This window comes from Balaenoptera ricei, chromosome 3 (genome assembly GCF_028023285.1).
Source record: "Balaenoptera ricei isolate mBalRic1 chromosome 3, mBalRic1.hap2, whole genome shotgun sequence".
NCBI classification, from domain to species: Eukaryota; Metazoa; Chordata; class Mammalia; order Artiodactyla; family Balaenopteridae; genus Balaenoptera; species Balaenoptera ricei.
In genome coordinates this window covers 52749504-52767549 of record NC_082641.1, presented here as the reverse complement: position 1 = coordinate 52767549, position 18046 = coordinate 52749504, and the positions used below count along the sequence as shown (strand labels likewise).

At 38.6% G+C, this 18046-nt stretch overlaps 1 protein-coding gene across 3 annotated transcripts in view; it reads right to left on the bottom strand.

Annotated features, from left to right (window-relative positions):
* NLN (neurolysin) overlaps nucleotides 1-18046 on the bottom strand; it is a 97662-nt gene that overhangs the window by 33236 nt on the left and 46380 nt on the right. For all 3 annotated transcript variants that reach the window (XM_059916488.1, XM_059916489.1, XM_059916490.1), the window contains 4 exons: nucleotides 10239-10346; nucleotides 7594-7696; nucleotides 6821-6981; nucleotides 1853-1988 (listed from right to left, as the gene is read on the bottom strand). In XM_059916488.1, the coding sequence (XP_059772471.1) occupies nucleotides 1853-1988; nucleotides 6821-6981; nucleotides 7594-7696; nucleotides 10239-10346 (508 nt within the window). The remainder of the gene's footprint in view (nucleotides 1-1852; nucleotides 1989-6820; nucleotides 6982-7593; nucleotides 7697-10238; nucleotides 10347-18046) is intronic.

Below are 18046 nucleotides of genomic sequence, written 5' to 3'. Positions count from 1 at the left end.
GGAAAGCAGGCTTTATTATGACAGCACTGCTGTTCTCTTCAGGGTAATTTATTTTATGGCTCTTCACCCTTTTTTTTTTTTGCACCACCCAAATCAGGCCACAACTTCCTTACAGCATCAACAAAGCTGAAGTTTATCTCAGAGAACTCTGCCTTAAGAATGTTATAATTCAGGGAACGAAGCGATAGTGAAACTAAACTCATGTACGTGATTATTCTTCAATGAGGTTAGGCTCCTCAGAGACCTAGGGAAAACAAATCAGAAGTGACCTGTGGTCAGAATTACTGAAAACTGTTCATTGCCTTTGATAGCCATGGGTTTAGTTAATCACTACCCCATTCCTATGAAGAAGGTCTATTTGGACATGGCAATTCTACTTTTTAGATGCATACTGCAATTTAACACTGTGGTCAGTTTTTGACTATTGCACTGTATTTGGCTAAAGGAGTATGCTTTTATTATGTATTTATTTTCCACAATTTGCTACATATGTAAGATAAAAAGCTTTGCCTCTGTAAGGGGCATCCCCATGGTGTGAGGTGAAGGCAGCGGCTTGAGGAGTGCTGCGAAACAAAAAGAGGAAAATCAGAGAAGATATAGAGAGATGCAATTCTGATTAGAGAGAAAACTGCTTTTAAAAAATTAAGTTAATGAGGTATTATTAAGGAAAACTTTCAGTATACACAGTCACCACTAAAGGAAACATTCTCACCAAACCTATTAACTCCACAAGCCAATCTCTTGTATAAAATACATCAGAACAGATGGCAATTACTGGTTCACATCTCTGTTGTTTCCGCTCAGCGGAAAATTCATTGAGGAAAGAACCTTGCCTTAGCCCTTTCTATAGTCCAACTGTGTATCATGCACACTAATACAGGGCAGTTATTTCATAAATGTCTCCTGAATGAATAAATGAATTATATAATAATGAACAGCTACTATTTGTGCAACACCTGCTACATGTCATATATGATGTCAGCATACACATTAATAATTCAAAGTATGGCCATCGAGAACACAAAGGACTAAATTGCAGGCTGCATGCTGATTTTGACACATTATTAATCATCTCCAACTTAACTAAGCTAATAAAATTATACACTAGTTGTTAAAGGTGAATAAAGTCTGAAAGGGGTCAATTTGAAAGTTAAAAAATAAATCATACTCTGGTAAACTCTGATTAGAGAAGATTAAAACAAAAATTAGTATTTTTGCAATGGTTATGTTATTCAACCATTTTCACTAAAATGAAAGAGAAAACCAGAGTGACTGTTGGAATAGTGACACTGAGATTGAGAGGGGTAAGGGTGATAGAGTGCCACTGACTAAATGTCATGGACATAAGCTCTATGGTTTTAAAAAGATTAATGAAAAAGTGATTTTAAATGAATGTGAAGATAGTTATTAGATAACAGTTTTGATGCATATTATTTTATATTCTTTTATGTATTAACAAGTGGCTTCTGGAATATAAAATACTTTTTGTTTCTATATGCTCTATTTTCATTTATGTCCTATTTGTCAGCTTATTTCATACAACAGGCTAATCCTCTCTCTGTAGGTCCCTAGATATCTTCTTAGAAATTAATATAAAAATCCCCATCAAGATACAAATAGAATGAAGCAAGGACCATAATAGTAATATAAACAATGAGCAACTCTTAGGGCCAAGCACAGTATCTAACGTATAGTAGGTGACCAATACATTTCTCTTGCATGAATGAAAAGCAGAATGTTCTCAAGGGCATATTAAGTTCTGAGGCCCTCTGTCAAGTTGGTACTATGCAGCAAAACAGTCACAGAAAAAGAGAAATGGCAATATACAAGGGATTAAGAAAAGAAGACTAACCTAGAAAGGCTGTTACGTGGCTTGTACTCTTCGCAGTATTCATTTCAAGGACAAAGTCAGCATGTGTGCTATAGCCGAGCAGTTTGGCTACTTTGGCCCGCAGTGGGAGTAGCTGATGCAGAATTATGGTGTTTTCCTGGTAATAGACAACAATAATAAAAACCAAAATAAAGGTTAATAATTAACTGGATCCAAAACACTAAAAACAAGAGTTTCTACATTGCTTTCAGGTTGGTAAAACTGTCAAATATTTTTAGACCATCTCAACTTCTAGTAAGTTATTCCATTTCAGTGTTGCAGACTTTTTTCTGGATTCATGATCCAATTTTATTTCTGAAATAATTGACTTTTTAAGTCTCAGGAGATAGCTATGAAGGTCTTAACAAAATTTTAGGTACTGTTAAATTTGAGTAAAAACATAGTCTTTTTTTTTTTAACATCTTTATTGGAGTATAATTGCTTTACAATGGTATGTTAGTTTCTGCTTTATAACAAAGTGAATCAGCTATACATATACATATATCCCCATATCTCTTCCCTCTTGCATCTCCCTCCCTCCCACCCTCCCTATCCCACCCCTCTAGGTGGTCACATAGCACCGAGCTGATCTCCCTGTGCTATGTGGCTGCTTCCCACTAGCTATCTATTTTACATTTGGTAGTGTATATACGTCCACGCCACTCTCTCACTTTGTCCCTGCTTACCCTTCCCCCTCCCCGTGTCTTCAAGTCCGTTCTCTAGTAGGTCTGCATCTTTATTCTCATCCTGCCCCTAAAAACATATTCTTAAGGACTATACTGATTCCACATTTAGTCTCGTCAATACTGCACCAAATATTGGTACTTAAAATTTTTCTTTTATTGTGGTAAAATATACATAATACAAAATTTACCACTTTAACTTTGTACCCATAAGTATGGCTATTTAAAAAAAAAGGAAGGACTTCCCTGGTGGCACAGTGGTTAAGAATCCGCCTGCCAGTGCAGGGGACACGGGTTCGAGCCCTAGTCTGGGAAGATCCCACATGCCGCAGAGCAACTAAGCCCATGTGCCACAACTACTGAGCCTGTGCTCTAGAGCCCGCGAGCCACAACTACTGAGCCTGCATGCCTAGAGCCTGTGCTCCACAACAAGAGAAGCCACCGCAATGAGAAGCCCGCACACTGCAACAAAGAGTAGTCCCCGCTCGCCGCAAGTAGAGAAAAGCCCGCGCGCAGCAACGAAGACCCAATGTAGCCAAAAATAAATAAATAAATAAATATTTTAAAAAATAGAAAAAAGGGAAATAATAAACATTGGTGAGGATGTGGAAAATTTGGAACCTTTATATCTGATGAGAGTGTAAAATGGTACAGCTGCTGTAGAAAACAGTATCATGATTTCTCAAAAAATTAAACATAGAATTCCCATGTGATCCAGAAATTCCACTGCTGGGTATACATCCCAAAGAAATGGAAGCAGAGACTCAAACAGGTATTTGTATACCCATGTTCACTGCAGCATTATTCATAATAGCCAAATGGTAGAAGCAACCTAAATGTCCATCAATGGATGAATGGATAAAGAAGATGTGATATATACATACAATGGAATATTATTCAGCCTTAAAAGGGAAAGAAATTTTGACACATGTGAAATTATGGATAAACCTAGAAGACATTATGCTAAGTGAAATAAGTCCGTCACCAAAGGACAACTACTGTATGGATTCTACTTACATGAGGTTCTTAGATGAGTAAAATTTACAGAGACAGAGAGTAGAATGATGTGTGCCAGGGGCTGGGGCTGGGGCTGGGGGGATAGGGAGTTAGTGTTTAATGGGTACAGAGCTTCAGTTGGGAAAGAAGAAAAAGCTCTGGAGATGTATGGTGGCGATGGCTGCACAACGATGTGAATATACTTAATGCCACAGAACTCTATGCTTAAAAATGTTTTAGGGATTTTGCTCAAATTATTACAAACATTTTATATATTTTATTTGTATTAAAATGCAAATAATGATTTTGCTTTATTGTTTTCTTAACAATAAAGGAAAAAATAACCTCCTAGAGAAAGTAAATAAATGTTGAGGTCAAAGAAAAACTACTATTAAATCATCAAATTATTTATAGACATGCTTCTAAGGAAGATCACACTCTGAGGTCAGACTACCAGGGTTCAAAATTTGGCTCCACCATTTACTAGTTGTCTAATTATTGGCAAGCCCCTTAATCTTCCTAAGCCTCAGTTTTCTCATCTGCAAGACGTAGATAATAAAAGTAGCTACATCATAGGGTGATCATGAAGATTAAGTGAGAATATAAGTAAAATGCATAGAAAAACTCCTGGCACAAGAGCAAACACCATATAATTATGTTATTATTATTTTAAAATGAGAATGGAAACATGGATATGAGAAACACATAATACATTTCTCCAAGTTCTAAAGTTAACTAGTTTGAGTCTTTCAAACTAGTCTTGGCCCCCTTCTTCAGTTTCCCTAGACCTTCTCCCTAGACTGCCAATTTTTTCCTAATATCTATTCCCCCATTCTTCCTTTTAGTAACAGAATTCTCTGAGTTTTTGCTGGACACACGGTCACCTGACTACCTTTCCCAGCCTTTCTTAAAGCTAGCTGTGGCCATGTGATACACAATGGGACAACGGAATACGAATGAGGCGATAAGTGAAATTTCTGGGTCATCTCTTTATAGATGCTTGTCTCGCTAGCTGTGAACTGAAGATGAGAACAATGACCTTGGAAGCCATATACTAAGGACAGCAGAGCTGTCTTCCAGCTCTGGACCCCTCACCTCTGTACTGTTAGTTGCAAGAGAAATAAACCTTAAAAAAAAAAGTGTACTAAAACATACCTAACACAAAATATACCATTTTAGCCCATTTTTAAGTGTACAATTCAATGGCACCAATTACAATTTACACTGTTGTGCAACCATTACCACTGTTTCCAAGACTTTTCTAACACCCTAAACAGAAACTTGGTAACCATTAAGCAATAATTCCCCAGTCTCCCAGCCCCTGGTATCCACTAATCCTTTCTGAAGAAAAATAACTTTTAGCTTATTTGAGTCACTGGGCTTTTGGTTGACTTTGCACATTTGTTTAACCTGTAGCCTAATACCCACAGAGACTAATAGTAGGAATAGGGTGCTGCTATAACCCAAATGAAAAGTGTACAGGAATGGAAGGTGAGGACACAGATGCTGTTAAGTGGGAAGCTGGTAATCCTCATGATATCATGGATAACATTTGTTAAAACTGTTGCTCGCCATAACTTGGAAGGCAGGCCAGTCACCTACTGAGTCTTAGCTCTAGGGTAATTGTTTGGGAAAACTAATAATGTTGGTGTCTGTTTGTTGGTTTTTGTTGCTTTTGGAAAGATTACATGAGAGAGAGCTCAAGTGAGGATTGGTCAGTTTGCAAAGATGGAGGGAAAAGAGTTCTGCTAAGAGAGGTTCTGCCTGTGGCCCCTGATGTGGGGCTTCAGGTGACTGGAAAAGGTAATTGCTCTGTTCTCCGGAGACCAGGAGAAAAGACTGCCACTCAGAGTTACTGAACTGTGAAGATTAGTGCGAGGGTGCTGCCTTTTTCCTCAAGCCTACTGTTTCAGGGGGCCCTGAAGCAGACTCCATTAAATTGAAGAACAGCAGGATGGACACCATACAGGAGCCTGTATATAAGGAAAGATATGGTGGATTTGAGGGCTATGACCAAAAGCGGTATTTGGGTGTTGTTATTTTAACATGAATCTGATCGGAAGCAAACAGATAAGAAAGCTGTTAAGTTTTTGAGGGAATTTTATTACCAAAGATGTCATTAAGCCTGGCCTACTAAAGCAACCCTCAGGCTTCAAAACTGGCATCAGCAGGAATCTATACCAGCAGCTGCCCAGGATATGGTCATGGAGGGTAACAGACAAGAAAGAATTCCCTGCAGGCAAAACCAGGGGCCATGGCATACAATTGCTAAAGGAATTCCTGCTAGAAAGGAGACCCAAGTAAGTCCAACGGGCTATCCCAGGAACTTCACCAGAGCTCGGAATCCTCACAATTCCTGCCAAATTGTTTCTGAAAATTGGTATGGGCTTAAAGTTGTTTCCCATTCTTTCCTTTTCCAAATGGGAGTCTCTAGTGTGGTTTTCTGTTCCTATTCTACCACTGGGTACGTGGTGGAGGTGAGCGGGCTAGACAAGTTTTCTAACCTTTCACACGCGGCCAGATCACGAGAAGGTATAACTGGGGAGGACTGTGTACCACTCACAGATCCTGGTCTTTGAGCTAAAGGCAGTAACTGGTTGGGATCTGACATACAGTGAATGGGTTCTATGTGGGGAAAAAAAGGGTGCTCAAGATTACTAGGATAGCCAGAGAGGCAGACTGTGGTGAAGCTGGCTAGTTGACTCTTAGAATTCATTTCTAATTCTTCCTTTTTTTCCTTTTAGTAATAGAATGCCCTCAGCTGAGCAAATGGCTATCAACTGAAGACTATATTTCCCAGTGTCCCCTGCAGCTAGATACAGTTATATGATGGAATTTGGGTCAGTGGGATGTGAATAGAGTTGATGGATGTCATTTCCAGGTCTTCTTCTTAAAGATGCTTGCTCTGTGTTTTATTTTCCCTCTTCCCAACAGGCTGGAAAATGGTGACAACTGCCTTAGAAGTCACTTGTTGAGGAGAGAGAGGTATCCCGCCAGCCCTGGACTGTTGACTTGGAAGAAGATACAACTTTTAGTTTCTTTAATCCATTCTATTTGTATTAGAACAGCTTAGCCTATGGCCATACCAAGCAGGTTGCCAAAGAACAAGGAAAAAGGTGTCTTGTAAGTCTGAGGATTTAGGAGGCATAACCTTCACACAAATAGAAATTCACACAGAGGAATCAGCCTCTGGTTCAACATTGGTAAACAAAGCAAACCCTTTTCTTAAAATCTTCCATAAAAACAAAAGAAAGACAAACATCTATAGTACCTCTTTGCATCTTGTATTAAAAGCCATTTCCATCTTCCTTCTGGTTTCAGGGATACAACATTTCTTCATGACAGGAAAATAGTGTGGATATTTTAAGGTAATTTTATACTTGTCATCATCTGTCTTTTCCAAACTGTCAATGAAATCATCAGGAAGAGCACCTGCAAAAAAATCATTTTCTTGTACTTCAATTTTTCCACTCATTATTGGTTTATTTAGCATTGGCATGGTGCCTTTAAGAAGCTCTAGGAATTTTGTGGAGTAATTGAAATTCAAGTAAAATCATGACAATCCTTATAATATCGCTTTGACGTATTGTAATGGGGGTGGCAGTTAGAGGACAGGTGGCCTGGGAGATGGTAATTCAAAATATGAACAGGCTTCAGTGCGCTTGTATAGATGGCGTTTTGATGAAGAACAGGCAAAATTAAGCCAGGAAAAATCCATCACAGAATAAGGAAAGACTAGTTTAAGTTACAATGTAGAGGACATTGTGAGGCAAAAAAAAATTCAAAGCACTGAAGGCTGTTAAACACTAGCATGAGTTACCAAGAAAGATTATGAAATTTCTTCTGGACTGTCTCTAGAAACAGTATACATTCTTATAGCCTAAAATCTAGACGTGGTTTGGTTGTGTTTTTTTGTAGAAGGGGTGGTGGGTTCTGTAGAAGGTACATTTTAAAAAGAATTCTTCTAACTTTGATTTGGCAAACTGTGAAGTGACATTATTTGCCTAAATTACAGATTTAATCTAAAAAACAACAAAACTTTACCAAGTTCAGCCTTGGAAAATTCAAGGAAGGTATCATCCTCATTGAGGTTTTTGTTAAAGTCAATACATAGTTCACTCATTCTTTTCTTCATTGCTTTAATTTCCTGAAACAAAGATACAAATGCAGGACCTTAGCAATAAAATGAAATTTTCATTTTTATTGCCATCAGTCAAGTAAGTTTCACTTTTATATGAAGACTGGGTTCTGTACCCAACTCTCAGGAAGTACTTTCTTAGAGATGTGCTTGATACCATAGTTTTCTGCAATCTTCCACATTGTGTCCATGAGTATTTGTATGTAATATGTACAAAAAAGCAATCCTGGTGATGTGTGAGAAATTAGGCGTAAATTTGTAAGAACTAAATACATTTAGGAGGTATAGTCAAAGCAGAGTCTGGCATATAGCACATACACAATAAGTAGCTTGCTGAGTGAATGAATGAATCTAGTAGCCTGTTAATAATTAACACTTCGAATCTTTCCAAATTCTAAATTTTAATTTAGTAAATCAGTATTGGGTACTGAAGTAAGCCAAGAGATAAGAACTGAGTGATTACTTCTATGGTTCCTTTGGAAAACAAGATATGTCTTAGTTTTATAGAGCGTTTGCAAATAAAGGCGATTTATGGGCCCTAACATTTACATAAAAAGTACTAGGTGGGAAAAAAAAAAGTATTAGCTGGGAGATCAAAGGAAGCAACAGAAAGAACACCACAAGAAACCACATGAGATAATTTATTAACCTGTCCCACTCTTCTAAAAGTGCTAGATAATAAAACTTACATAAACTGCACACTTTCTCAAAGTGTGCTTCTGACCAGAAGCATCAACATCACCTGGGAACTTGTTAGAAATGCTCTTTTTTTAAAAAAAATAAATTTATTTATTTATTTATTTTTGGCTGCGTTGGATCTTTGTTGCTGCGTGAGGGCTTTCTCTAGTTGCAGCAAGCGGGGGCTATTCTTCATTGCAGGGCGCTGGCTTTTCATTGCGGTGGCTTCTCCTGTTGCGGAGCACGGGCTCTAGGCACGTGGGCTTCAGTAGTTGTGGCACACGGGCTCAGTAGTTGTGGCTCGTGGGCTCCAGAGCGCAGGCTCAGTAGTTGTGGCACACGGGCTTAGTTGCTCCGCAGCACGTGGGATCTTCCTGGACCAGGGCTCGAACCCGTGTCCCCTGCATTGGCAGGCTGATTCTTAACCACTGCACCACCCAAGTCCAGAAATGCCAATTTCGAGACCCATACCAAACCTGCTGAAACACAAACTCTCAGAGGTGGGGCCTTGTATAATCAGAGCTTTAACAAGCCCTCCAGGTAATTCATATACACAATAAATTTGAGACTTAACACATACTGTGCAGTGTCATTTTTGGACACTCTGGTCGTGTCCCCAGCTCCCTTCCACTTCTCCCCAACTCTACAGCAGCCATGCAATTTAGGCGGGACAGGATCCTATCTGAAGTCCAGGGTGTGACCTCTACACCAGTCAGGTAATCCCATCATCACTGCAGCAGTGACTGGTTCAGGGAACCCAGGCCTGGCATTTCCCTGACTAAAGAAGGATTCAGGATTAAGCATGTGATCCCATCTGGGCCATTAAGACATGAGGGGAGGTCTAATGTGGGCTTCTCTATGTCCTTCTGGATGGTGGGGTTTTTATATTTGCAGCCATTTTAGTAATAAAAGGAAGCCAGCCTTTGGATAACTTAACACTGAAGGAGACAGAGTAGAGAAATAGAAAAATCAGGTGGCCAATGACACCACTGAGCATCTGACTCAAACTAACTCCTGAACCCCAACTGCCTCTGGATCTTCCGCTTATACAAGCAAATAAAACTCTTCTATTGTTTGGACTGTTTCAACAGGGTTGACTATTACAATGTTCATGAAGGCAAAGCGAGATCAGTCACACTTCTCCTGTAACTAGGATGAAGAAGATACAAGGTGTCTGAAGGGCATTTTGATGGAGGAAAGGTGCCCATATCTCAGTGGTGCCTTCACATGTATCTACCATGCTGACATCACTTGGTTTGAATTTCTTTCCAACTTGTTTCCAGTTCTACTGGCGAGAAGAATAACCTGGAAATAAATCATGGGTTATATATCCTGTCCAGAAGAATGAGTTAATTCTGCAGCTGAGTTTACTTCTGAAACTGAAAGATCTGAATGGTATTAGACAAAGGAGAAAGTCTGAAAAGCTAATCTCTCCGCCTTTAAGGAGCATATATTACTCACGGGGTATTCCATTCCAAAATGCTGGTTTGAAAACTCTCCATCATAGGGATTGTATTACCAGTGCCCTGTCTCTTTATGAACAAGGGAGTAAGAATACAAATCAACGATTAAGATCTGAACTAGCTACCAGAGAATGTACACTAGAGCAGGGAAAATAAGCCTGGCACACATGAAACAAATAAAACCTTGACAGGATTAAAGAACAATTAAGTTATCAGTTGTTTGTCAGTCATCATGAGGTTAATAGGAGTTGTGGAATTTAAAATCGTTGACTACTAAATACATTGTAAACTGATTTGTATTATGGGTTATTTCCCATATTACAAACATGTGTTTCCCTAATTCCTGTTTTTTGTTGTATTTTGTTTTATCTATTCTTTTGTTTTCTAATAAGAAAAGGAAACAAACTCACATTTTGTACTTGTTCTGGAAGATGGAGTCCGTTCCTTTTTCCCATTTTCACTGATTTTTCCAAGTATCGTCTGGCTTCAGGCTTTATCTTTCCCAGATCACACGTTTCCTGAAATTAAAGAATGTGACAACCTCTTTGATTTCTGTTACAACAGTGCATGGGTAAATTATAAACTATGAGGCCAACAGCAAAATTTATTCAACATCTCTGGTGGGCTATGAAGTACATAGGTGATTATGAGGCAGGTCTTTTTGAAAACCTATGTTCTTTTATGCTTCAGTGAGCTTCTGCTTATTTAAAACTGAAAAATTAAATAAATAAAAAGCTAACCAGAATTTCCTTGCCTTGCATCAGAATCAAGCGTGCCTGTACCACTTGAAAATGCGATAATAGGGAACATTTGCATAATCTCATAAAACATTCTTTATGACTGAGTAGTCTTTTTCACAAAACATATTTCTTATCACAAATCATCTGGATTTAATTTTCTATCATTTGCTAACCTGGTTCCACTTGAGAGGCAAAAATAGAAATAATGGGCAAATTCTCCAAAAATGGAGAGTAGGACTCTTTTGCCAACATACCAAACAAGGACAGCTGGATAGAACCCCAGCAAAAGGCTTCCAACACTTCAAAAATGCCTTACTGTCATTTGGTAAGAGAGATCAAGGGACCACATCAAGCTGCATGTGGGCAAGTATCTGGGGAAAATGAGTTAGCACTGCACAAAGAGGAGGAGAGCTGGACAGTACATGTGAACCTACATGCAGCAAAGCAAACAACACTCACTCAAAAGGACGGAGGACCCTGAAGGAGAGTGGAAAATTCCCCCAGCCACAGCAAGATAGTAAACACACCAGATGTTTCTTCAAAACACGTGGCAGAATATACATGGCACATCTGGGTGGCTGGTTAGTTTGTGGTCCCTGGGAGGAAAGGGGCGCCAGACAAATTCAACAGGTGCAAAGGATTCAGTGTGGTCGAGAGCCAACGAGGGACTTCTGTCTCTAGAGCCTTAGAGCCCTCCCAGCCTCAGAGACCTACTCTGGTTACACTCTCTCCGTGAAAGACTTGTGCTGTTCACCCCAAGCTTTATATTTTCCCACCTAATCAGATCTTTAAAAGGACTGTGCTTAGCTTTAGAGTCTGCATTTTAGACTGCTGGTAAAAGGCTCTTGCTGCAATAGGTCTCGTAATTTTTTATATTTTGTTGCAGCAGGTAAACAGAGTTGTATTTTAACTGAGGGTCCTACTTAATACAACAATCTGTATCTCACTTTACCTGCCAATAAATAATTTTGTGTCATAGTACTAAAGCACTTGTTATGCATACATTACTCACAGTTTCCTCTGAGTTTATTCTCAGTGGGGGCAGAGAACTGTTAGACCCCTTTTTCCATAATAACCCCTTCTGTGCCCTTGGAGAATTTCTGAGCACGCTGGCATGAGTGGAGTGGGAACCCTCCCTAGCTGGTATTGGCACATACTGGGATCCTGGCAGCAGGTGCCTGCAATGGCAAGAAACCCAGAATGGCTAGGGAGATGGCTGGGCTGTGGGCTGATTCCCTCAGAGACGGCCAGCAGTTCAAATCACAGTGTTCATATGGATGTGATTAACGTGGGTTGACTGAGGCTGGCTTTAACAGCACCAGGAAGTCTGTACTGAGATATGGGGCATGGCAACAGGAGTCCCTAGACAGGATGATACTACAAGTTGTAAGATTGGGGAGAATCTAGGCAGTAGCTATATGCAGTGGAAGAGAGGAAAAAAAAATCCCTGGTGAGCAGGGCCCGGCAAGGGCTGGGTACACTGTGAGGACCCAAGTGATCAGGTTGAGGTACAAAGCAGAGGACCTTCCCACCTGGGCAGTGGGCCAAGGCAGAAGCAAGGCACACAGCTGGACAGCAGCGTGGGTTTTTGGGTTCCTGGCATTCACCTGGTCACATGTGGCCCTGAGCTTAGGACAGAGGCTCGTCATAAGCCTCACCAGCTGATGTAAGCAGAATTCTTACTCTACTCCAATGCTTGATCAGGATGGGCTCTCATACTCAGTGGGCCTGGACTTGCCATATCTGGGAGTAGCAGGGCTGCTACTTCAGAAAGCCTGAAAGTGTACTCGGCACAGTAAACTCAAAACTCCTGGTCTAAATTAGGTAAAACTACCTATCTCCCCAAATAGGTAATCCAAGTGTAAACAGGTAGAAGGATGTTCTGAGAAAAATCAGCTCTGAATTAGGTCTAATTAAATATGAACAAATTACCTGTACTGAAATATTCGACTTACCAGAAAAATGACACATAGCAAAAATCTGATTCAATTATATCCAGATACCCTTTGCCAGTCAGACTCTGAGGTCTTGGGAAATCTCCGGAGGGCTCTGGTAGGAGTAAAGCATGTCTAAAATGTGCTTCTAAAGCACATTCCTCTCCCAAAGCTGATCATAATAATATTCTCCCTTATAATCTCCAGGCAAGATCAGAATTACTGCCCAAGGATTTTCTAAGTGGGAATCAGCCAACACTTCTAGACTGCTCTGCCGCAGTTGCATCTTCCTTCCTGAAAAAGAATTTAATCCCCTTGAATCTGAACCAGGTCTCATGCCTCTTTGGGGGAGTAGGGAGCTAAAGTTCTCTGAAGTAATTTTCAAATTTATATAATCTGACAGCAGGGGATCTTATTTTAAACTCTGTGATGACAAGATTTAGTTTTCCCCATCTTCCTCCTGTAACTAAGAATTTTTATATAAAAGTGTGAGCGCATACACACACACATTTTTAAATGTATGCTTATATACTAATTTCACAGACAAGAAAATTGAGATTAAATGATTTCTCCAATATCACACAGCTGTTTAGTGGTAAAAATGGGGGTAGAAATAAATTCTTTTATATTTGCAGTGTCTCTCCCTTTTTTTCTGTTTTTTTTTGTTTTGTTTTGTTTTTTCAATCACATTTGCTGTCAGGTTTCTTTCTTTCTTTCTTTTTTTTTTTTTGCTGTCAGGTTTCTATCCTACTACTGTGAAGAGGACGCTCTTAGGCAGCTGCCTGCACTCTGGACAGGAGGGCTGCAGAAAGGCCTCTTGCTGACTCCGAACTCAATACCCTATCATGAGTCTCTGCTTTCGAGTGGGCCACAGGCAGAGTGAGGACACGGAGAGGGGAACCGCACTGCATGAAGACACATTTAACTGAGACTAGCTCTGTTCCATTCAACAACCATTTACTGAGCTCCAATTTACGTCAGGCACTAGGAAAACAAAGATGAATATCCTTGAGGCTCTTTAAGTCAAATGAAGGGAAAAAAAGATATATCAGCAAATAATGTTAATATCATGTAGTGAGTGAAAACAGAGTAAGTATTGTATTTGAGAAGCACAAAAGAGGGACAACTGGCTAACGGGGAAACTAAGGCAAGGTAGTTGATGCTTTATATTGGATCCCTCGGCTTTTAAGAGCCTGACAAAGGTACAAGGTTCAGTAGTATTATGACCAATGACTAGACTTATGCATTTCAAAATCAAGAAGGCATGGTAAGTAGAGGGAATTACCACTGCTATGTTGAATTTTGGACAGAGCTTTTCCTCTTCAAAAAAAATTTTCTTTTTTCTCTCTCTCTTTTTTTTTTTTTAAACCGTAGTTTTAGGGCACTGATTCTTCCACAGCTGGTAGATCACATAATGCTTAAAAGCATCTATACTTAATTCTGTGACCTATTCATTTACAATGTAACATTAAAACTTTTCTGTTTAAATTACTAATTGGCTAAGATGAACTGGCAAAGACCAAATTCCACAGCTCTGAAAAAAATATAAATAATATTACAATAGATAATTGTATTTCTCAATTTAGCTTGTATAATTCACTCAATTTCACTAAAGAATCCCTTTCCTGTACTTACTACTCAGTAGGCCACTGGAATAAAATATTACAGGCCTGGATTGTTTCAACATGGAAACATTGTACATTTTTTCTCACCAATGTGGCTTTTTTGATCTTTGCAGGCTTTTTAGCCAATGATCGAGAGAAGCCTTTGTCAGCACAGGGAAACACCAAGACTTCAGTCCATACTGCTGGCTTTTGATAACTGGACATTTTTTAGCTAAAGGGATGAGGACAACCTTGTTTTTCACTTCTTTTTGTTTTCTTCTAGAAAATTAAGAATCAATTTTAGAATTAAGGATACATTAAATGTTATATTTTTATGTAATATTTGAAATCTACAAATGACTATAACTACATATATATGTTTTAAAGACAAATTAAATCCACCCTTAAACTTATGAAATACAATATTAAAACACTGTTGCCTTTATCTATGTTAACAGGTAACCACTCTCTTGAATTTTGTGTTACACATTTTCTTCCAGCATTACCACTTATGTATACATTGTTTAGTTTTGCTCCTTTTTGGCCTTTTTATTATTTTTTTATTTATACTTTTTTTAGTACAAACCTTTTATTTTTAAATGATATCATGTTGTATGCAGTGCTCTGCAATTTTTTTTCTTTCTTTGTTCCTAAGATTCAGCCATGCTGTTGCATGTTGCTGTAGTTTATTTCCTTCACTGCGAAAAAACATCCCATTGTAAATCTACTACAATTTATTGCTCCATTTTCCTGTTGATGGAAATCTGAGTTGTTTCAGTGTTTTGCTATTATAGATAATGTTACGAATACATGTCCCATGTCACTGTGCACAAACGCAAACCTATTTCTAGGTAAATGCTGAGGTGGGGGTGGGGAGGGTATGCTAAGTTATGGAGAATGTAAGATCCAACTTCATAATATTAGATTTTTCTCCGAATTAGTTATTACTATTATTTAAAAAATCATTTTACACCTTTACTAGCAGTGCACAAATATTCCCAATGACTCACATCCAGACAGATACTTGGCATTGTCAGACTTGTTCATTTTTGCCAATCTGGTGAGTGAAAAATGGTATCTTATTGCAGTCTTTATTTGAACTTCCCTGACTTAATGAGGTTAAACATCTTTTCATATGTTTAATTGCCATTTGTGTTTCATCTGAAATACCTTTCATGTCATCTGCCCATTTTTCTATTGGGATGTTTGTCTTTTTTACTGATTACAGTAGCTCTTTATATATCCTAGGTACTAATGCTTTGCTAGTGTCATATTTTGTAAATTTCTTTTTTTAGTATTTGAGTATTTTTTTTTTGTATTAGTGTCTTTTCACTTTATTTATTTATTTATTTTTTTTTTTTTTTTTTAATTTTTTTTTAAAATTTTATTTATTTATTTATTTTTGGCTGTGCTGGGTCTTCGTTTCTGTGCGAGGGCTTTCTCCAGTTGCGGCGAGCGGGGGCCACTCTTCATCGCTGTGCGCGGGCCTCTCACTGTCGCGGCCTCTCTCGTTGCGGAGCACAGGCCCCAGATGCGCAGGCTCAGTTGTTGTGGCTCACGGGCCTAGTCGCTCCGTGGCATGTGGGATCTTCCCAGACCAGGGCTCGAACCCGTGTCCCCTGCATCGGCAGGCAGATTCTCAACCACTGCGCCACCAGGGAAGCCCTCACTTTATTAATAAAAGTGCTTTATTTTAATGTAGTCATGTTTATCAGCCTTATATTTTATAGTTAAGTACTTTTGGTGTCTTGTTTAAGAAATACTTCCCTGATCAGATGTCATAAAGGTATATTTCTATATAAACTTCCAGAAGCTTTAAAGTTTAACTTTTTAAGACTTTAATCCATTACGGATTGTTTTTCATTTAGTTGTGAAGAGCAATCCAGTATTTTTTCCCCCACATGGATAACCCAGGTCCTTGCATCAATTACTGAAGGCCTATTTTTTGGATCTGTCACCATTTCTCACTCTAGTTTGAAGAACATTTACTAAGTGTTTACTGTACTTTGTACCAGGCACTCTGCCAGAGATGCAAAATAGAATCAAATGTGACACCTCCCTCCCTTGAGGGTTTTAATGTAAAGTCTACATGATTTCTGGCAAGCATTTACCAGCCGCTTCTATGGCTCCTGGAAAGTCACCATTTCTGAGCCTCAGTTTCTCTACTAATAAAAAGGGATACTTCACAAGATTGGTATAAAAGTTAACTTAGATAACTATATTGCTATACAAATGTAAAGTAGTATTACTAGCCACACTTGGGAAGGAGGTAGGAAGACTATAGCACACTGGTTAGTCTCATGCTCTACTATGATTTCATCTATCCATTTAGTCAACAAATTGCTTATTTTAAAGGTTTTGAAACATGACTGCAAATCAGATGATACTTCCTAGACTGTGATGTGGTGCCCCTTGAATCCGGGTAGATCGTAGCGACTAGCCCATCAGTATGGTATTGCAGAAGTGATGCTACATGACTTCTGAGACAGGTCATAAAATGCAATGCAGCTTCCATGTAGTTTATTGTAACATCCGCGTTGAAGCCCTCTGTCTCCATGAAAGAAGTCCTACCACCCTGACGCTGTCATGCTGTGAGGAAGTCCAAATTAGCCTACATAAAGACACTACATGGAGGTGCCCTAGGGGCACACGAAGACAGAGATACCTGGTTAGCCTCTACATGCTCCAGCTCCAGCCACCACTGCCTGAAACCACATGCAAGACCCCAAGCCAGAGCTGCCCAACTAATACCTTCCTGAATTCCTGATCCACAGCAACTATGAGAGAAGATAAAATGATTGTTGCTATGTTCAGCCACTAAGTTTTAGAGTTACATATTGTACATCAACAGATAACTAGGATGCTTACTGAGCACAGATTTTGCCATAAAGAACTGTGAAAAGTAATTTCACATTTCTATTCATCAATATTAAGTGAAAAATAACATAAGAGCTAAAATAACATTTTATATCTAATTAAGATAATACATTTGATTATTGCCTACATTGGTGGCATCTTGAGACCTCAATATTATTCAGAGCACCCTCATTTTAGGAGAGCATGCCTGACATTGATGACTCTACATAAATTTAAAATCCTATTACCCAGCCTAAGGAAGGCTTCATGTATTATATCATGGTAGCCCTATTTTATTTACGGTGTTACAGGAAAAATTAAATACAAGATTTAGATATATCTAACTTTGTCCTTTAGGTAAGAATGGGATGAGATTTACCATCTATTAAAGTGTCCAACTCTAGCAGAAAACTGATTCTGATAGTTCTAGATTTTTAAAAATACTGACTAAAAAATGTAACTATTTGTCAAGGAAGGTATTTAAGTTCACCAAATAAGCTCCAATTCATAAACAAACACAATAGTTATTTTTAAAATTATTCTGATGTAGCCTTAACATTCTAAATGCCCCTGAAATTGTTCACACAATAATCCACACGTATGAGAATAAACCCCTGTGGAAAGAGGAAAAATTATGGAACTAAATCTGAAACTATTATAAATTAATATAATAAAACACTGAAGTGAACCAGCTCAAGTAAATGAACAAATCTGATAAATGCACTGGTGTTTATGAGGTCACTTACAGTGTGCTAGGCTGCTGTCTCGTCTACTACGCAGGCAGCAATTTGTTCCCAAATTTAGTGGGATCAGAGGCCAATATATACAAAATTTAAAAGTATAACAAAGAACTCTAAAGCGACAAACCTCCCATATCTTGATAACATTTGTAAGAATCAGAAACAGTGGAAAAGTAACAAAAACATTAGACTCAATAACATTAAGATTGCAATACCTTTTTGAGGCTAGAAAATCCCAAATGAGAACTTAGAAGTCAGGATGAAAAAAGAATTAATCAAAGGAAATTAGAAATGTGGGGGAAAAGCTCTATAGTACATATATAATATCCAGATAGAAAAGAAAT